At 45.1% G+C, this 22,694-nt stretch overlaps 1 protein-coding gene across 1 annotated transcript in view; it reads right to left on the reverse strand.

Annotated features, from left to right (window-relative positions):
* The window catches only part of lrba (LPS-responsive vesicle trafficking, beach and anchor containing), a 222,424-nt gene that overhangs the window by 125,738 nt on the left and 73,992 nt on the right, over positions 1 to 22,694 (reverse strand). The window contains exons 30-34 of the mRNA XM_080837053.1: positions 18,277 to 18,446; positions 15,692 to 15,773; positions 15,190 to 15,323; positions 14,091 to 14,152; positions 1,899 to 1,963 (exon numbers count right to left, since the gene is read on the reverse strand). Coding sequence (XP_080693179.1) covers positions 1,899 to 1,963; positions 14,091 to 14,152; positions 15,190 to 15,323; positions 15,692 to 15,773; positions 18,277 to 18,446 — 513 coding nt within the window. The remainder of the gene's footprint in view (positions 1 to 1,898; positions 1,964 to 14,090; positions 14,153 to 15,189; positions 15,324 to 15,691; positions 15,774 to 18,276; positions 18,447 to 22,694) is intronic.

Below are 22,694 nucleotides of genomic sequence, written 5' to 3' on the forward strand. Positions count from 1 at the left end.
TCAATATAATAATATTCACTTACATCAAACAAACCACGCATTTTTCCAAGGTATTACGTCTACCTCACAGCAATAAAACAATTTAATTGGCTAATAACCATACACACAGAGGTTTGTGTGTGTGTGAGAGAGAGATAAGAAGAGAGACGCCATTATTCCCACTTAAAATGTGGTCCGTTTTAAGTGCACACAGATGGTAACCTGTGTAGCCTATATTACCCATAGGCATACTTGATATTACAAATATTGTCATATCTTAAATCTTGTATGAAATAACATCCAAGTATTTTTGATATACCACATAGCTCTAACACATACCCACACCTAATTATTAATAACTTAACACAACATGGAGGGAAGCAAATAGTTACGTTTCAAACACTCCCATGGAACTGAAAACCACACTGAAATACATCCCTGCCATCTTACCAAAAAAAATACACAATTTTGAATTGTGTGAAAAAAAACTGGGTTGATTTGCTTGAGGAAACAATAAGAAAACACATACTCCTGAGACTCTTGAAATGTTTCAACTTCAAAAACACAGAATAACCGGAAAAATATGGTGCACAAACAGGCTGTAGCTCCAGTCTCGGGCAAAAAGGCTTAAAAGATTTATGGAAAAAAAGCCATATCTCCCCCAGTGCAAATGTACCGTGTCAAATGAGCAGAACATTTCATTTAACGCTCAACTTATCACTTTCACACTGGAGGAAGGGCGCTAATTCATTTGTTAATGATATGCATCTGACCCAGGGTGTTTCCAGGTTGTCCACTTGTGTTTTAACATTTGTAAAATCCTTCCTCAACCCCCTCCTTTCCCCATCGCTTCCTCTCTCACACACACACACACACACACACACACACACACACACACACACACACACACACACACACACGTATCTAGTCTAATAAAACATGCACCCCAGGCCATGCGGCAGCCCCGCAGCAGCCCCTCTGCAGCCTCTCACAGGTCACGAGGGGTCACCAGCATGCAAAGTGGAACAATAACAGGCCGAGGCGGGGAGAGAGCGGGACCCCGCCGTAACTCGAGCCTGGTGTGTCCGCACTGGGCAGCAGGGGAGCGGAGGTGGCCTGGTCTCCGTGGCGACCTCATGCGCCATCAATAACACACAGCCCTCATGTCCACACTAAACTCCACTTTATGATGTCCCACTAGGCCTACGCACACACACACACACACACACACACACACACGCATGCACACACACACACACACACACGCATGCACACACACACACACACACACACACGCACACACACACCTTCTTCAATTGCAGGGCCCAGAGATAGAGTTACCAGCCCCTGCATCGCAAATCAGGCCGTCTGCACGAGAGTGGCTCCGCACAAACATGGGCCAGGCTGTGTTTATTAGCAGCAGCTCGCAGCAGCTCATACCACTGAGGTGACATGAACACCAGCAACACAGAAAACTGTGAAGATGTTCCTCATCAAGTCAAGAGAGAAGGGTGGGGAAATTGAGGAGAAATATAGTCCAAATAAAGGGAAAGAATTAAGAGCAGGGGGACAGGAGGTCAGATCCTCTAATGGGCAGTGAACCCAGGGAGTGAGAGTGAGAGGGAGAGAGTGTGTTGAATATCTGTGTCCCCCTAATGTCATATGTTCGGTCTGCCCCCTCACACTCCCAACTCCCAGGGGAAGGTGTCAGAATTGACGGGGAGTCCTCAAGTCTGAGGGGCAGACCTCTTTCCTCTCCTCCAGTCGTGACCTTCTGATCTGAAAACACGCTCCTCAGGGTGGACAGAGGGAGAGGGGGAGAGATGCGGGGGTGGGTGTGGGTGTGAGACAGAAAGGAAGAGATGTTAAGGAGCCCGCTCTGAGAGGAGCCTGAGGTGAGATGATCTGGTGATCCTCACCTGCCCTCGTTGACAAGCTCAATAAAAGCCAGGCCCGCATTCTTCTGGATCGAGTTCTGCCACTCCTGAAACAGAGAAATACATAACCATTACATTCATGTAATGCATCAGCATAACAGGGCCCTGACTGCTCACACACTCACAACATAAAAGTTCAGAAAAATACAGATGAAGAGAAAGAGGAACGCCTGATCATCACAACCCATGTAGTCCCTGGGTGGTGTGCTTGTGGTGTATTTATGGAGGCTTTACAGCCGCTTTGCCGTCTTCACCGTGTTAAACCGCTAGAGTGTTAAACCTGCAGGTGTTAGTCCAAACAGCCAAGCCACCACAGCCTGACCAACAATCTTTCAAAGGCCTGTCATCCCCACAGAAGCATTACCAGCGTTCAGCCTATATGTTTCTAACCATCCAAACTATTTCAGCACCACGGGCTGAACCGGGGGATAGAAGCACAACAAGCTGTCCAGACCGACCACGGCAGAGCACTCTTGGAATCTTCTGGGATGAGAGGGGAAATGGCTTTGGGACTGAAAACCGGGGCAAAATTTACAGCCTCTAGTGGACGGTGTTATTGAGACAACTTGTGCAGCCGATGGTTTCATACCACTAATAATTTACATTTAATCACCTGCCATTTCCCACAGTTGTAAAACGCAGCCGTGGAAAGCGTGACACATGGATTCTCTTATCCAGATATTTAACACTGTCCTTGGGAAAGAAGGGGGGGAATGAGAGCAAAATAAGTAGGCTTTTACTCTGCCTGTATTGTATTTATATGTTTGACTTAAGTCCTGTTGTAAAAAGTGTTTGGAGAGAATCATTGTACACAATAACCCCATGTGCAGATCATTACCACACACTGGCACATCATTACTCATTCCCAAAAAGTCCCCCAACACAGCTACAGCTTCCATCCCCATTCTAGAACACCATCTCATCAGAGCCAATCTTCACAGCACTGCTTCATATCCATTCTCTCCAAACCTCCATCCTTACGCACAAACGGAAAGAAATAGTCTTAAGAAGAAAAAGTCTTTCTGGATGACACACAACAACATCAACAACAAAGCCTTCTGCATGAATCTTCTAACAGGTAACATTTCAGTAACAGGATGCTAAAATACTCAGCTTAGCATAAGGGGTGTGTCTGGGGTCTGGTTCAAGGTATTAGGTGGGGCGTGTTAGGAAGGTGAACTTTACGGGATCAACCTGGGTATAAAAGGTCTACAGACAGAAAAGGCTGACCATTTAAATGTTAATGAACGTGGTCCAAATGTGATACATTCTTGTGGGGGAGGAATCCACATGAGTGGCAACAACTTACAGAGTATATGACGAACACCCATATTCTTTAGCTGGTTTACAATTAGGCAAGTTTGGATTCACTCAGGTATGGGCACGGAGGGATCAAGAGGATTCTTAGGAAATAAAAGGGGTAGGAAAATCAAAGCTAACTGCACACTCACATGCGATATATGGGCCATTCTACCGAATTCGTGTAATATGCAGTCCCTCAACAATAAAAACTATTTACAAAACAATTAGGTATTTAGGCATAGATATTTAATTAGAAAATGTTATGGTCTATATAAACCCAATGCATTACATGAGATAGTGATAAGCTAAATATATACAAAATCATCATTTATAGGGTACTTTCTATTGGGAAGTAGCTGTCCCCAACCCTGACATCTAAATTTCAATGCCTTTAAATAACACTTTTCAATTTTTTTAGATTTTTTTCAATGATTTAATTTCAAAGATCTTTATGATTGGGTTGAAACAGAACTTGGAATATTTAGATTTATTGTGGGTTTAATTTTTAAATCAATTTTCTATACTCAAAAAATCATGTCCCTAGTTTTCATGTCACTACCGAAACACAAGAGTTTTAGTCCATTGGCTGAGCCTGTGTTTTAGCCACGACTCTGCATTTTTGACCATGCAGTGACACTGCATCTCTGACCCTCATGGTTGAATGGTAAGTAGCTAAATCCCATAGTTTTTATATAAATGTGTTCCAAAGTCTGAAAATCGACGTGTAACCTTAAGAATTGTCACTACCGAAACGCATGTTTTCTTCAATTAAGTAAACCTTTTGGGGTTTCATGGAAAATCTTATGTTTGTATGTGTGTTCACCTCTTCAAAGATGTGTTTGCATGCCGTGTGCTTGTTAGAATTCTTTATTTATGCTTAAAGTTAGCTAGAATTGTCACTACCGAAACAGTCACTACCGAAACATATGGTAGTGACCAGATGATTTCGGTAGTGACAAAATGAATTGGTAAGTAGTTCAATCCCATAATTTTTAAATAAATGTGTTGTGTGGACTAAAGGGCGGCCCAGAGCACCTTTTGGAAGATTTTGGGAGAGAAATGAACATCCATCCAACAGTGCAGTCACTACCGAAACACTGGATGTCACTACCGAAACAGTGCAGCACTACCGAAACACAGGATGTTTTGTAAAAAATTAAGTATATTGAGTAATCAACTAAAATGTTATGATACTGATTGGATTAATGTATGTTCAATTTCATCAATGAACAACTCTGGAATCAATATGATCAGTATTTAGCATTTTACAAAGAAATATTGCACTTAGATATTGATGAATTGTATAAATTGAACTTGAAAATTTGGTAAAAAATTCATTTTTATGGATTTCATTGTGAAAACCTTCAAGAAATATTTGTAAAAAATACTCTTCAGAGAAGGGAAGGAAACACAATCTGAACAGGTCAATAATAATACTTTTTTACTATAGTAAATGTGATGTTTCGGTAGTGACAATTTTTGGAAGAGGAAAAACATTCCAACACATTCTGAAAATACAATATAAAAATTGACTGTTCTTTTACTAGATAAGTGTACTTTAGATATGGTACAATATACATACGGACAAAGTTTTGGGAATAAAACATAAAAAAAATCCAAATATTTCCGACCTGACTTTGCACCAATTCGGTAGAATGGCCTATATATTACATTCAAATAAATTATAATATACACAATCACAGTAATTGTAAGCATACTTTTATTAGTTTTTAAAGGTAAATACATAGCCATAGCCATGTGAAAGATGTGAAAATGGGTATTAAATCAATATCAAGGAAAGGAATCTCATTTCACTGGCAAATGTGAAGGACTATACATTGTTTAGTGGGAGTAGGAAGTGATTGGATTTTGTGATACGTTTACCATTGCAACACTTGCATAAAACGTCACCAAAAAAAACGTATATTAAAAAATATGATCACAAGTCGAAATAGGGTGGCATTAAGGGTGGCAAGGCATTGCCATTATGGTGGCAGATGCCACCCTGTGCCACCACAGTAGATATGCCCTTGGGTGTGGGTGTTTCATATGCTTGCGTTTTTTTTTGCTGTTACTCATTTTGTTTACGGCACAAACTCTAGGATAAACACTGTCCTAAGATAGAATAACAGATGTTGTGGAAAATGTAAGTGAGTGAGTGAGTAAGTGAGAAATAGAATGACACAAAAAACAAACAGTGCAGCATGTACCATTGGGCTCACTGAAGGGTGTACGAGGGCACACTAAGCAGCATGTAGCTCACTGACGGGAGTATGAGGGCACACTAAGCAGCATGTAGCTCACTGAAGGGTGTACGAGGGCACGCTAAGCAGCATGTAGCTCACTGACGGGAGTATGAGGGCACACTAAGCAGCATGTAGCTCACTGACGGGAGTATGAGGGCACACTAAGCAACATGTAGCTCACTGACGGGAGTATGAGGGCACACTAAGCAGCATGTAGCTCACTGACGGGAGTATGAGGGCACACTAAGCAGCATGTAGCTCACTGACGGGAGTATGAGGGCACACTAAGCAGCATGTAGCTCACTGAAGGGTGTACGAGGGCACGCTAAGCAGCATGTAGCTCACTGACGGGAGTATGAGGGCACACTAAGCAGCATGTAGCTCACTGACGGGAGTATGAGGGCACACTAAGCAGCATATAGCTCACTGACGAGAGTATGAGGGCACACTAAGAAACATGTGGAAGGTAGTGCAGGCCCAATCTCACACGTGAATCTATTACCCCTTTGATTTTTTTAGTGACGCAGCCAGGATCTAAAATTCCATGTTACACTATTCCTTTCTCACAAGAGGGACAATGGATAAACAGAACATGAAGGACTTTAGATCGTGAATTACTGAAAATATAAGCAACGTATTTTTTCATTGAGCGCACACCATACAAATAAATAGATAAATGAATCAACTGAGAGAGAAGGGAAGAGGCATTATTTTTTAATTAAAAGAGCCAATGACCCAAATCAGAGAGGTAGTGAGAGTGCGATTAGAGGCGGGAGAGGGACAGCTCCCTGATTGGTATTGGATTTTGCTGTGTCTCTGATAGGCTTTATGGCGACCACAGGCCACTCCAACGTTTCCCTGATGAGAGGATACAAGGAGCCATTTGTGACCTTTCAACTTTGCCCTGACCTATCAGAGGTACCTCCACCCAGTCACTTCTGCCCGCTGTCAAGGAAACTGCTCCCTCCGATCCATTTTTGTCATTTAACACAATGGACCCTCACCCTACCTGATCCAAGATCACCCTGAAGATACACATTTTACGGAGTAGCAATCTCTAGATCAATTATTTTGAAAAAGAATAAAGGTTGCAAATCCTCCAGAACATTCTGCATAGACTGCTGTTTTCAAACTACAAAAAGCTAAATGATTGAAGTCCAGCAGAAAGATACAAATGAGGTATACTGGATGTACAGTATAAGAAAGCAGACTTGTGCATGTTTATCAGTGCCAACAACGAGCATGAGTGAATCAAAGACAACTGCTCATGGCACCAAGAATGAAAGATTTTACAGGCTGATAAGAGCATGTGTAAAAGATAAATGGAGACATAAGACCAAGACTAGACTGAGAACAGCAGGAACAGATAGATCCCGAAAGTCTGGAGAGAGAAACTGCGAGCAGCTGCTGTGCAGGCCATCCCTGGGGGAAAGCAGCAGGACCCAGGCCTCTAGCTCCAGGGCACGGCCTGCTGCTGCGCTGCTCCCGCCCGCCGCCTCACTCTGGAACTCTGGGAGCGCTCAGAGAATAATCAAGCACCAAGGAATAGCACAGGACCACAGAATGATTTTGGAGAAAAGTTTCTGCTCTGATAAAATATTGGCCTTTAAAAAGAAAAACTGAAAAAAAGAACTTGTGTTCTTTAATTCCTAACTGCTTAGACATCTGAAAATGTGTACAATGTTGTTGTAATATTTGAACAGCCATTTTAAATGTGTGACAAATGGTACGTAGTCAGCCATCCTCCCTGAGTGCTGCTGGGCACTGCTGGTAGTGTTTAGTCTTGGTCTGACGAGGCCTGTGGCACCTTTGCCTCTGTAACGGAGCATTAATGACCACTGATGGGGGTGCCATGTAATTACAGCCAGAGCCAAACAAAGCTGAGGAAAAACAGAGCTCCCCTCCACCCCCCAGCACCACCCCTCCACCCCCCCAGAGCCACCCTCTCCAGCCCCCTACACCCACCCCTACACACTAGCCCAAACGCCTGCCTCTGCTTCTCCTCACCATCGCATAAACAAGCTGCTCACCTCACCTCGCTCGCCTCCATCACTTACAATCACAAGTATTTGTTTGTTTCCTTTCTTGCACGGGCACATGAGGAGAATCAGAACGGTAGTGACACAGAGAAGCCATCAATCAAGGAGGGGGTGTGCTGGGGGCTGTAACAAGACACAGGCGCTTTGGGCTGCGGCCGATCCTCGATGCAGCGGCCCCCGATCTGATGATATAAAAGAGCTACTGTGAGCCTTTGATGGAGGAACAGCCTTTCCAGTATGGCTAGAAGAGGCCTGCACACTGCTGGGCTTCAGAGAGAGAGAGAGTGAAGAGCTGGGGCGCTTTCATTAAGGAAACTCTCAGGATTCCCATGACATATGAGCAGGCACTGCACTTGATGTCATTGGCTTTCATCACATTCAACCAACACATAGCATCGATTAGATGGCCAGCTAAGATCCCAGATTTCATATCTAAATCAAGTGACACTTCCGACGTGTGGCTTCGTGTTTGGATGTGTGTTTCACTGCCTTCCGGAATCAACATTCTTTGCTGTGATTCTGCATAAGATCTTAAAAAAATGGTTGTTGGTTGGTAATTTGTACAACAGTGTCAGATGAAACATGGTCTCTTTTGTCACGCGAGTTAAGGATATGAGAGCTGACGGGCTGGTTTCCTTTGCTGTGCCCCACCCCTATCACAATGCCATCTGACAGCACATAAAGACGCTTTAATTATGGATGTGTCTGCAACAACACTCCGTAGGCCACATGTATGTTCTCAGATCTTGTCTGAAGGAAAACATACATTTCCCAAGGACACAGTGGCCTGTGTTTTTGTGTGAGCTGCTGCAATCTGCAGAGGGGTGTTAGCACTAGGGAACAAACATTTACCCAGCCCATATCCTGAGCATGATGCAGATCAGACTTTTCAAACAATCACACCATTGATGTCTTACACTCTTAAAGAACGGAGACAGTCTAAACTCAAGAACCAGCACAGTCCTCTCACAAGATACAACTGAGGTGCTACAAAAAAAGCCTTTTGAGAAAGATAATTAAATGATCTTACATTTTCACCGTCAACCTGATCCTGTAAAATATTGCATAGTGCCATGAGCTCATCATAAAGTGTGAAGCATAATAAAAATGAAGTCAGCATAAATGGAGGAATGTTACGCTTAGCACAGTATGAAACTATTCCATACAGTGGTTATACTATGTACAAGCACATTACCAGAGACATGCAAGAGAACTACGCTGACCAACAAAAATACTCCAAAGCCCTGAGAAGAAAAAAATAAATCCCTTCAGCTGCATTCTGGACAGACACAGAAATCTTGTGTAAATAACACCGATCGGCTGTGCTAGGCGACGGTAAAACAGTCAGGGAAGGGAATTAAAAGTCACTCAGTTTTAGGAGGTCCCAGGACGGCTAGCCCTCTCTTCTCGACAGGAAACGCACCCCTCCGGCTGCATAGCTGGCATCGGCAGGACACCGGCAGAATTAAGGGCCAGTTGGTGTTGGGCTGTTTGGCCTGGGCCTCTGAGGAGCTCCATGTTCAAAGAATGCAGCGCACGAGGGGAGCCCCGAGCCTCAGATGGGGCGCTGTCCAGAGCGTGGAGCGCAGGAGGAGGGGGGGGGGGGGGGGGTGGGTGGGGGGGGGGGCAGGCAGAGCAGAGGTGCAGCGGGAGGGGGAAAGACAACACGGCCACTGCACTGCTCTTGAACCTTCTGTGTGTGTTATGCTTCTCAGCAGGACTGAGCTCCAGCCTAGAGGGTCAAGGGGGCAAAAGTATTCAGCCTTCGCTTTTCCAGCACATTCCTCTACTCTTACCTCTCTCCTAATTTTTTTTTCTTCCTGTGCTCGCCTGACTTAATAAGCATTCTAGGCTCTGAAGATTTTAAAAGCCTAGAGTTGAGCATCATCAGCAAACATAACTGTAAAACCTTTCCAAAAATCCTTACTGAATGAAACAGCAAGGGAAGACGTGTCTCAGTGTCCCAGTTGACTCATCATAGTGGTTCCAGTATAGCAGCCTCTATATCTCTCTAAATGAATGATCTCCTCTCGGTCTTCCCCAGCAGCCGTGTCACAGGGCCATAATAAGCCAATAAAAGCTGATCCAGCAAAGTCAGGCCAGCCATCAGTGTGTAGTGAGTGCTCGATGGAGTAACCTGGACACTGGCCAGCCATCAGTGTGTAGTGAGTGCTCGATGGAGTAACCTGGACACTGGCCAGCCATCAGTGTGTAGTGAGTGCTCGATGGAGTAACCTGGACACTGGCCAGCCATCAGTGTGTAGTGAGTGCTCGATGGAGTAACCTGGACACTGGCCAGCCATCAGTGTGTAGTGAGTGCTCGATGGAGTAACCTGGACACTGGCCAGCCATCAGTGTGTAGTGAGTGCTCGATGGAGTAACCTGGACACTGGCCAGCCATCAGTGTGTAGTGAGTGCTCGATGGAGTAACCTGGACACTGGCCAGCCATCAGTGTGTAGTGAGTGCTCGATGGAGTAACCTGGACACTGGCCAGCCATCAGTGTGTAGTGAGTGCTCGATGGAGTAACCTGGACACTGGCCAGCCATCAGTGTGTAGTGAGTGCTCGATGGAGTAACCTGGACACTGGCCAGCCATCAGTGTGTAGTGAGTGATCGATGGAGTAACCTGTTCACTGGCCAGCCATCAGTGTGTAGTGAGGGCTCGATGGAGTAACCTGGACACTGGCCAGCCATCAGTGTGTCGTGAGGGCTCGATGGAGTAACCTGGACACTGGCTGCCCTTGTGCCGCTGTGGGACTACCTCGGGTCAGGGTATCGACCCCAAAGCTGCCATGCCCACAGGGAGGTTAAACTCCTCCGCACCCACCACTCTCTATTTCTAGCCCTTAGGGCAAGGGTGAAAGGTCAAGAAAAGCCAAGTGCCTGGGGGGAGGGAAAGGGAAGTCAATGTCGCTACCTATCGACTGTGTGAGATGCCCATCTGTTTAACAGGCTAACTCTGTCTCCTAAGATGGAGACAGCATCTCCCTCCCCATGTACACCATCAGTGGGAAAAACAAAGAAAAAACAGCCAATGTACTAAATTGCCAAATCTTTGAATAATAAATTATGAATCTTAGTTGGATCATTATTTCTGAGGTAAACTTCACAATAACAACATCCACTGTGGAACATGAACCACTATGTTGTTTTTGTTAAACATCGAGGAAAGAGCTTTTTAGACAGGATATTGTTTTCAAGACCAAGCAATATAAAAAAAAATACACATATGATACAACATATGATTAAAACACCTTTTTTCCCCAAATGGCCTTCCTTCTCAGTCTATGTTATTGAGTGTGTGCCCATTCTTCCACATACCAAAACACTACAGCGATACACACAACATGTGCATGTAGAGACACACACACACACACACACACACACACACACACACACACACACACACACACACCAATCATCTCATCTCAATACAATTACACCACCCTCTACAACTACTTCCCTCTTGTGTCTCTCTCCTTGGCTCTCTCCATCTGCAATGGTGATAAACGACAGAAAGTAACAGATGACCTGACAGCAGGCCCGGACAATAAGCAGTGATCTACGGAAGCCAGCCGCGGCCCCCTCGCTCACATTTATCTGACGGTGTCTGGGGCGATAGCCTCTCTGTCACAGCGCAGCGCAGCAGACATGATTTCTCTGCCTTCCTTCCTTATGGATGCCGCTGACTGGAGCCCAGCATCATATATTAATCTGTTTTGGGTTGAGATGCTCTTTAGGCGCTTGCTCAGCTCAGCTCGCTCATATCCAGGGCCGGGCCAGGAGCCGCTGTAAATCTAAACCCTTTTTGGCCAGAGAGGGCCTGTCAGGGGAAATTAGGCGGCCCAGATAACGAGGCCTTTTAAAGAGCCAACGCTAGCGTGAGTGGCAGCGCCAGGACTCTCAAGAAAGACACTCATGTAATATGCAAGGCCATTTTGAAAGGGCCCATCACTTGCAATTACCCGGAGTGAGTAGATGTTTTGATAGCCGTGATTCTGTCAAACCACCCCCACCACCACCACCACACGTCCCTGTTTGGTGGGTTTCAACGTGAAGGCTCTCTCCTTCCCATGACTAAAAGGGCCTGGCGAAGAGTTTTTGACCAGTATGCACGCCAATGAACCAAAGCTACAAAACCATCTTGGGTGACGGTATTCTGATAGATTCTTCTGATAAGTAAGTAAGTCTGAGCCATACAGATGCATCAATAGCATCTGTCCAGCTACCACTAACCCACCGCTGTAGCACCTACCCTCACACAAATCCTCCACCAACTCAAAGGCAAATCAATAGCATTACAATGGATGTTACCACAGCACACAAAAGGGTTGGCTATGCCCACATGAATAGCACATAGCAGCCTTTACAGCCTTGTCATCATATTTATAGTCAACATATGCACTATACACAGGATCAATATGGCTGCACAAAATGAAGCAGGCTGCAGTTAATGTTACAAAAGAAAATGGTCCTTTAATTGTGGCTGGTTGAACAGAGGGTGCCATCAAACTGTGCTTTAGCACCCCCTCTCTCAATGGCCATCTGAAGGGAGCTGTGTGCGGCTGGCTTTCTTCGCCGGTGATTAAAAACTCCTCAGTGACCACGACCCCTGAACTCTGACCCTGGCCCTACTCCATCTCGTCACAGGGGAAATTAATTAAAGAATTCTTAGAGATGCTATCGTGCCCACGTGCTCCAACCCCATCCTGAATGAGATGGTAAAAAATCAATCAGGTCCATCTCCTTAGTTTAGAGTACATCCACAAGATGGCCGACTGCTCTTTTTTCAATCAGATTGTCTTTAGCTGTGTGAGAGGGAAAAAAAAGGATCTTGAAATCGGTCCTCTTTACCCTTGGGAACAAGGCAGAAATTAATCATTTCTTCGAGAGAGAGAGAGCCAGAAGGAGAAAACGAACAAAAAATTCGAGAGCAAATTATAGAGAAAGTAATTATGGCTTTGCGACAGTCTTGTGTGTAATTTCAGCTGGAGCAAACAGAGAAGCTCATTTAGGAGGAACAATCCCCCAGCCCCTCCTCACTAGTCTGGTCCAGCCCACCCCCACTCCAGCGGACTCAACTTAGGGCGCTTCCCCCACTATAAAATGGCATTTGCATGGGCTGTGAGAGAATTTGGAGAGGATGATTTATTGAAGCAATCAGCACCAAGCTTGCTGCTGCATCACTGGGCCAGCGTGCGGCTTGGGGCTCTCTCAACCCCACCTATTCAGGCCACTGTGTGTGTGTGTGTGTGTGTGTGTGTGTGTGTGTGTGTGAGTGAGTGAGTGAGTGAGTGTGTGAGTGTGTGAGTGTGTGAGTGGGTGTGTGGGTGTGTGGGTGTGTGTGGGTGTGTGGGTGTGTGTGTGTGTGTGTGTGTGTGTGTGTGTGTGTGTGTGTGTGTGTGTGTGTGTGTGTGTGTGTGTGTGTGTGTGTGTGTGTGTGTGTGTGTGAGTAGCGAGAGATAGAGAGTAAGAGTGAGAGCGCTTGTGTGTGTGGTGGTGCACAGAGATCCCACCTTTGATTAGATTAGCATTAAACAACAGCATGACAGATATGACAAATAGGGGCATTAGAGCGTGTCATTTATTCTGCTGCGGGCTGTTGGGGTTCAGCGCTCTCTCCCCAGGCCCCACTTCCCCAAATGTATGCGGCCACTGACACCCGGCTGATGGGTAATCTCTCTCTATATTACCGCTGGAGAGGAAGTCAACTGCATAATTCAGCAGCGAGGGGAGGGAAAGGAGGGTAGAGACGTTGGCTTTTATTTTGGTTGTTGTGTAAGTGTGCTTTTTTTAAACAAGTGATAAAATTAGGATAGGGGAGATGACATTCATTTGATTGTATTTCAGGCATGTTTATCTCCCCCTGATGCCGACACGCACAACAAAAAAATGAAGCATCTATGGCACTGGGGTTAGTGGAGCTTTGAGAAAATGGGCTAGTATTTGTGCATTTGTGTATGTGTGTGTGTGTGTGTGTGTGTGTGTGTGTGTCTGTCACCTAGTTAAAACCTCTTTATTTGCCATCGCTGCACAATGGCGCGTGTACGTGTGTGTATATCTGGAGGGCCTTGTTAGAAAGGACCATTAGCCTTGATCTCCTAAATCAATGCGGTGGCTCATTGATTGTGCTCACCTGCTATGAATTCGGCATTTGTATTCCCGTACCCTCAATCAGCCAAGCCTAAATAAACTTGGCATTCCTGGCCCTGCACAAAACAGCCAGCGAGGGCAATCGATACGCGGATACATCAATTCAACATTATCCTGCCAGCCCAGAGAGGCCAGGGAGAGCAGAGCGTGGTCAGAGGTGTACGGCCAGGTCACGGCCCCTGACCCCCACTGCCCTGCCAGGGCCATTAAAACCACTCCACACACACCACGGCTCCGGAAGCCTCAGCGCCAACGCAGAGAGGTGTGGAGATATAGTACAGGGGTGTGGGGCCCAGATAAGAAATTAGATGGTTAAAGGAGATTTACTGTGTGTGTGTGTGTGTGTGTGTGTGTGTGTGTTTAGATGAAGAAATGAAAACAAGGAGAAAGAGAACACAGAGGTGCATGTAACAGAGAAAAGATAAAGACTTGCCTGTGAACACAGCAGCATCACCAGCTCCACGACAGAACTGCTTGACTTCATACACACCAAACCTACAGGAAGAGGCAGACACAGGAGACATAAGAAACAATTATAAAATACTACACCCCAACAATAGCAATATTTAACAGAGAAAGAAAAGTACATTTACAAAATGACAAATGTCATGAAAATCTGGCATCCAGACACACATGTATCCACGCATACACACTAAAACCTAAATCAGCGACATATTGCCTGGGCCCAAAAGTATCGATGCCCCTAATGAATGAACATGATGTTACTGTAAACTAATACATATTTGGACCTTGTATTACAGGGGGAAATGTGGCAAGCATATGTCCTATTGATCCACACTATCTGCCACCAAGAAGCTGACGCTCATTACATATGCACAGAGACGCAGCGACAGAGGGAGGGAGAGAGGAAGAGAGGGGGGGGCATGGCACTTTGACCTTTTCTCTTCTGCGATACTGTTTGACCACAGGCTCCCTGCAGCTATCAATCAACTTTCCATTCTGTATGCGGGCAGCACATATCCCAAACACTCTTATTAGGCACGCAACCTCTGACCTTCTGCTCTATAAAGCCACTGTGCTGTTATAATCAGTTAGTTAAAAGATACTTCAGCTGCTTTTTACGGCTTAAATCTGATTACGGAGCAGGCGATGTGGAATATTTACTGGCACTCTGCGCCTCACCACAAGGTGTTAATGGAGAGGGAGGGAGAGAGGGTTTGAGTGTGTGTGTGTAAGCACAAATGGTAAAGGGATCATAAATCTGAGACAGTGATATCAGTCTGTGTGTGTGTGTGTATGTGTGTGTGTGTGTGTGTGTGTGTGTGTGAGTTTGTGTGAGCGTGTGTGTGTGTGTTTGTGAGCGTGTGTGTGAGTGTGTGTGTGTGTGTGTGTGTGTGTGTGTGTTGCATTCAGCTCAAATCACGTGCAAAAGGCACTGTGTTGTTGCTATGTGGCATGTGCTATTCCTCTGTGGAGACTCCTCTGATGATTTGAAACACATTGCTCTATGCAGTGAAGCCCTGCCCAGTGTAGAGGCTGGCATGGGATGGCATGAGATGCGCTGGACTCACTTGTGCCCTCTATGAGCAGCTCCTGCCCATGGCTGCCTAGCAGCGTGCGAGATAGGAACGGGGCAAAGTCCACAAAGATCTCCCGCAGCAACGGTGCAGCTTTCTCCAAAGCATTCTCAAGTCTCTCAGATATACTGCAGGAGAGGAAAAGGATAGCCACATAATACATATTAACATACAATAAATAACAAGAATAACAGGAATTATTATTATTAGATAGATAGATAGATAGATAGATAGATAAACTTGTATTGAGGGAAATTCAATTGTCAAAGCAGCAAAGTAGTAGGAATAGGATTCAAGTATATACATCAACATAAAAAACAAATGAATACAAATTTTAAAAAAGAAAAATATTATGTAATATAGTTTTATAATATTAAGAATGAGAAACATTATTTAGGTTAAGTAAAGATGAGAAGAAACAGGAGAACAGAAAGGAAGGAGCGGTGCGCCTTTGATGGTGGCCCATGGCCTTCCTGTCCCTCAGTAGATGGATCACCTCATGCTAGGGGTGGTGTGTTGGCTGGCTGGGGACAGCGCAGGGACAGATGGCAGGTTGGCGCTTCCAGGATCAGCTACCGCTGGAAACCAGAGAGCTCATTACTAACAGACGCACACACACACACACACACACACACACACACACACACACGCACACACGCACACACGCACACACGCACAGATAGGCACGCACACACACACACACACACACACAAACTGGCAACAAAAAGCACATTACAGCAAAAAACAACGTTATTCTCTTAGAAGGGATACTAACCAGATTGTACTGATACCAATAGATGCTTTCCTATGAAAAAGCTTAATGTGTGCATGTGATTTGAAACATTTATTAACATACAACAAACACTGGATATACAATGATACTAAATGACATAGACGATGCCTAAGGAAACTAAATATGATATAACAGAAAATGGTGGGGTCTCCTGGTGCCTCTTAAATACCTTTCCATTAAATACCTTTTCATTAAACGCCTTCCCACTAAAACACCTTTCCACAACAACACTGTAAGTGAATTAAGCCATTTCAAAAACTAGATTAGAAAGATTAAAACGTTTTACACAATTCAATGCATTAAGAGAGAAAAAGTCAAAGGACAAGGAGGGCAAAAATGAAGAGGAGAGAGAGCTGTGTAAAAACTGCTGGATTGAAAGACAGAAAGACAGAACAGGGGAGAGATAAACAGAGAGCGAGTATGGAGTGTGACTAGGAAGGTAATAAGTACATAAAGATAAATAGATAGATAGAGACAGAGAGAGTGACAGAGAGAGAGAGTGAAATACTAAGAAAGAGGATACACAGTTGAGATATAAAGAAATTAACCAGATGGATAAGAGAAAGAACAAAATAGAAGGAGAGGGTGTTAGGGTAGTAACAAAAGTGGTTGCAAGGTCGTTGCTATGGTAGTTGGGGTTGTGGCTATGTTGGTTGCTAGGTTGCTAGGTCATTAGGTTGGTATGGTGGTTGCTAAGGGGTTGCTATGGTGGTTTAAGTGAAAGCTAAGATGATGCTAGGATGTCACTATGACGAGATGTTCTGAAGAGAGAGAATGAGTGAAAGAGGGAGAGAGAGAGAGAAAGAACAGGAGGGTTAAGTGAAAGACATAGACATGACATGGAAGAAAGAATAGAAAAAGATGGAAGGGAGGATGGAGGACTTGAAAGTCAGAGAAAGCTGACATGAAAAAAACAACATGTTAATAACAAACCATCAACGACCTGGATTGCTGCTGTCTGACTACACTGGACCCCCTCATACTAGCAGTGGATTACTGAGGCTGAGAGGTAGTGCTTGTGCGACTCCCTTCACTGACACAGTGGACAGACTGGGACTGACACAAATCCTGCAGATCCTGACAGAAACGGCACCAGAGTTGTGTGTTCTCATCATGAAGGGTCTTCAATAATCAGCCTGTAAACTTTTGAGGCTCTCCTTTACCAGTGTCAGCTGAAAATACTGTCCACCTTTGCAGCGCTGTGGCTATACCCCGCCAGAGGCATCATGTCCCCTCATCACCACCATCCGGCCATGGAGAATGTATTCCGTTTTTGTGAAGCAACCTTGGATGTCTCGAAAGGCACTTGATGTAATACATATAAAGTATTATTATTAGCGCTATATAAATGTGATATATTATTATTATTATTACTATTATTATTATTATTATGTTTATGTTTATGATTATTATTTTTTATTATTATTATGTTGACAGTTAAGCAAAGGTGCAAGCCACCTAAATGAAGTTTTTGAATATTTTCTGTTATCTCAAAAAGTTAAAAGTGAAAAAATGTAAAGTAATCACCATTATCTTATTTACAAGACGTCCCCAAAAAAGGTTTTACTTTAAGCAGTTCTTTAGTTATTGTTCTTGAAAGAAGAACCAACAACCCAAGGTTCTACATAACATCCATTTAATACATCCTGAGAAGTGGATGCATGTGCTCGTGATGAATCCTTCAGAGAGACTGGGAGACCTGACAGAATGGCAGGGGACCAGATTAGTGTGTGGAATGTGTGGGGAATGCACTAGAGAGTGTGTGGCCGTGCGGACGGCTTCTCTCTAAGCTGCCGCATGTGTGCCTGAGGACAGAGGTCCATCAACAGTAGCAGCAGCCACTTCACCAACCCAACACCAAATTAACTTATCTCCACTGCCTCCATCAGTGGGGCCTGCTCTCGTACGACATGCAGACACACACACACACACACACACACACACACACACACACACAGAAAGATCACTAACAGAGGAAGTTACACTAACCCGACGGACTAATCCACATGGCCACTTCTCATCATATTCATTATTCTCATTCCATCTCAAATCAACATTGTGTCTGGCGTCCTTCTGTGTTTTCTCTAGATGACTGATCCATCCATCTACATGAAATGTTCTACATGTATTTTCATTCATTCACAATGTTCCCCAAAGGTCTCTTTAGTAGTTCTGAACAGCATCACTGATGTAAAATGTAATGCAAGGACATGATCAGTATTGAGGAAGAGATTACAGGGGAAACCTCTTGAGATGTTGTGGCTAGCTGTGTGCCATGTGTGGCTCACCTGTGGCAGACTCCGCTGAAGCACTCTGGGTAGTGTCACTGCTGGACACCACGGCCACATCGTTGACAGGGGTCCCACCTGCTGCAGAGGCTGATAGGTTGGACACAGCAGTTGAGACACTGGCTGGAGATGGAGCTCCTCCCGCCTTCTTAGGCGCTACTACAACACTCCTAAAACACAAACACAGGTCAATTGTAAGTAAGTAAGTAAGTAAGTAAATTATTGTAAGTAAGACTCTATTTATATAGCACATTTCGTACAAGAGTTGCAGTTAAAAGTGCTTAAACCAAATTAATGTTCAATTGGCTCAGAGAGACATTTCAAAACAAAACCATTCAAATATAATATTCAAGCACTAGAATTCTTGCACTGGTTTCAATTCTGTATGAAATGTGGTTCAGCCATATTCTTCGTGAGTCTCACTGCTGGAACATTAATGCGGAGGATGTAATTAGGGACTTATTTTCCCTGACACAGTAGCATCCAGTAATGACTGCATCCGTCTTCACTGCAATCAATGGGCTCCTTGCACCTCTCAATCAGCTGCTCCGACAAATTGATTAATTATCAGAGCCGGAGCTCATGATGTGGCCCTCAGTCATAACATAACAATTCAGCCCCCGTACACCCACATTGCCAGGGTCTTCAAGAGGTGCCGGAAGAGAGGGCCAGTGGTTTCTTTAGCTGGCAGTGGGTCAAGATTGGCCTTTCTTTAGCCAGACGACTTCACTCGCATAAGCTCAAGTGAAACGATTCTGTAGTTATCATGTCCATCAGATACGCACCATAGTGTAAACAGTGAGGGGGAGGTCTGGGCTCAGGGTGCAACAGTAACTCTGAAAGCTGTGCCTTGTGAGGCAGGTTAACGTAGGGGTGGGGGGGGGGGGGGATCCAATCAGACACTGAAGAAGAACTAGCTATCAGGAGTCAAGGCTTTGACAGTTTGCAGGACATTTCAAAGAGTTAGGCTGAGGCCTTTATCATCACTGATGACAGGTTAGCATTGGGTAATCACAAACCCAGTCAAACAAGCTCCTTGTCCTAGCAATCACACAGGCACGTGTCCTTCCACATAACCAACGTATGCCTGGGACAGTGTGGGAAAGAGGAGAAATAGAATACAATACAATACCATACTGTAGAAACAATTTAAACCAGGCTCAAAAAACATATTAGAAAATCTTCATGAAAAACTAAATGTTTCAAATATATTATATCAACAATATTACCCTTTTATGTGGTCTGGTGTGTGCTCAAATCAGCTTACATAGCCTCAAGCCAGTTCAGCCCCCACAAAAGTATCCAAATGATATGTCCATTACAAATGTATCAACTAAAAAATAACTACAAGAGCACAGAAGCCTTACATAATCTTTGAGGTACAATATGAATGACTACCAAAGATCCCTCTGACTCCTGGCTTCCTGCTGTGCTGTGTGAGGCATCTGTTCCATGGCTTGCACCAAGTCACTGTTTTCTGTCACTTTACATGAGCAAGTTAATTAGCCCCAACAAATGCCCCTCCCTGGGTGCTACTTCACTGTAATAAAGGCATGAAGTCTCAGCTATAAAGTAACAGCAGGATACCCTACATAAAAACACCACCTATCTGTCCATCAGAACTGACGATCTGTAGCTGAAAATTTGCTGTACATAAAATCACAGCCAGGTCAGCGGTGAGGGTCAAATACTTTTTTAATTCAGTTTGTTCAAGCTTTATGGAGAAAATCTGTCAATAACATTTCTATCATACATGTCAGCTACAGTGCATGTTTAATTTCCCTAAAATACACAAAAGAAAATACACTGCAACTTAAAATGTCACCACATATAAAACTAAAATGACTCCCTCGGCCCTGGTGTGTCTTTGACGGGAAACTCAGTGGCGGGGCTGAAGTGCAGAGGGCTCTGTCTGGGTCCATCTGTTCATGGGCTTGAGTCTTTAATAATTCAGAGCTCCATTACCCCCTCAGAGCGGACACAGACACACAGACACACACACACACAGACACACAAACAGACACACACACACACACACACACACACACACACACTAATGTCAGGGAACCTGTGCATTAGTCTGTTTTGTGTGTGCGTGTGTGTGTTTGTGTGCGCCACATATTTACTGTTGCTTATCAATAACTAATCGATAACTCTAGCGCTGGTGATGGTGTGGAGTTGAGTAGCGGTACAGGCAGGTGAATGAGTGGTTGGAGGTGGTAAAGTGCATTATTCATGTGAAGGTTTGTCTGGGCGGGAATGTGGGGTCTGTGAAGGTCTTTGATCTCTCCTCTCCTAATCCTCTGGGCCTGACAAGCCTCCTCTGCTACCAAAATAGCCTTGTGCTGGGGACCAGTTGGTGTTCATTCCTGGATAGTGAGAACAACAAAGACCTCAACCAGAGGACATTCAGTGGGGTAAAAGCACACTTCTTTGTGACTGAGTTGAAAGTTCTGAGACTACAATGGAGATTTAGGTTAAAGTCAAAGCAAGACTGAATTCACAATTAAATCTTTTTAAGGACTGCATTTCAGAAGTTCATTTCTTCAAAGCTAGGCTGACTGAGGGGGGAAACGAGCTGCCAGATAACACCAGATAATGTATACACAACAAAACAGGTTACTGCTAGCAGGATGGTGGTTTGTGCTTATGTACTAGATTCCAGTCATAACCAAACCCATTTCATAGATTGGATAGACACACCTGTTCTCAATTCATATTCAAATTTAGCTTTGAAAGGGAAACACTGTGTGACATTAAAATAAAAAGTGGAGCAACATACAACATGACCATATTTACAATGTTAACTGAAGCTCTGCTTTGCCTTGGCAAATATTTGTAGCCATCATGTCCAAACAGCCGTGGATGAGAAAGACTTTTGGGGGAAAGCGGGGAGCTGGAGCTGGGAGTAAATAAATCAGGGGGATACTTCACCCCTGACCCTGGTCCAGCCTTTATCTGTGAGATCCCGCTTTCCCCACACATCACGCTCATAAATCCAGTAGCAGACACTAAGGATTCCCATGTTCAGCGTTTGGGGTAGAATGTCAATCTGAGCCAGCTGAGGGGCGGATCAGACTGACGTACACTTCTCAGGCCTTCAGTGTGATGTGCAAAATGACGACCCTTGATATTAAAAAGTCTTTAGTGCATTTTAAAATGGCTGAAGCATTTGGGAATGAGAGTGTAAGAGTTGCATAGAGAAGTGATGGAGTAGAAGACTAACAGAAAAAAAAATCAAGGAGACAGACAGACACCAGAGGACAACAGACCAGACCAAGAGCCATCAAGATAACTAGGCACCTCCATAGTGGGGGTCTGGTGGATCCACAGTGGTGATAAGGGGGTCTGCGCCAGCCTCCCAACCCCATCCGAGAGGCCCTGCACTGGGGTTAGCGCGGGGCTCGGGGCTGGGCAGCCTCCTGTCCCCCCGCGTGCGGAGCTGTGAACCTATCCTCTCCAGCAGTGCGGCAGGAGCCAGGGTAATCCCCACCAGATACCGCTCTGCAGCGCTCTGATGCCTGACAAAGCATTCCTCAGATAAAACACACATCACAGGCCTGGCCTTACAGATTCCCAGAGACCCTCTGTCTGAGGAGGAGAGGCGGAGGAGGAGGAGAGAGAGAGAGAGAGAGAGAGAGAGAGAGAGAGAGAGAGAGAGAGAGTGAGAGAGAGAGGGATGAAGAGGAGGGGGCAGTGGAGGCTGTGTGGCTAAGCTTGTGTAAAGCCCCTTCACCTGACATGGGAGCTTTTGACTAGGTGTTTCTGCAGGAAAAGAGGTTAGGCTGCTTAGTGCTCCACCATCCTCTGTCTTTCTCAGGCTTTCTGCGTCCGCCCTCCTCCTCCTCCCACTCGCTTTGTGTCTGCCTGACTCAGAGACAAAGCCTCAAATGCAAACCAGACACAGGGGGCCATCCTATAGGCAGTAACGGTGGAGTTCGGTTTCCCAGCCCTGTCTCTCCCTCTCCCAGAGAGGGGCTAATTTACTGGAGTTGCTCCGCGCGTCTGCAGCCCCCTTTCAAAGCGTCTGGGCAGCAAAAGCCCAACATCCAGGCCTGGAGATAAAAACTCTCAACTGGAGATAGCAGGGATCAGCTTAGTACAGTTGGCTTCATGCAGGCAGACTCATTTCAGTTCAGACACACACACACACACACACCCCTACACCCACACCCACACACCCACACCCACACCCACACACACACACACACCCACACACACACCCACTCTGTCCGTCTGTCTCAGTCTCTCCTCCCCCTTCACCCCAACCCTACTCATTGCTTGTGCATGTCTGATGCTTGTGCTGTTTTGATGGCTTCTCCTGCAGTCAGGGTCTTTGTTGCTTCTCTCCACACAAACAAACAATCAAATGCTACAGTCAGGTAAAGGGGATGATGGGAGTCAGGGGATGAAAAGAG

This window comes from Sprattus sprattus (assembly GCF_963457725.1).
Source record: "Sprattus sprattus genome assembly, chromosome: 4".
NCBI lineage: Eukaryota > Metazoa > Chordata > Actinopteri > Clupeiformes > Clupeidae > Sprattus > Sprattus sprattus.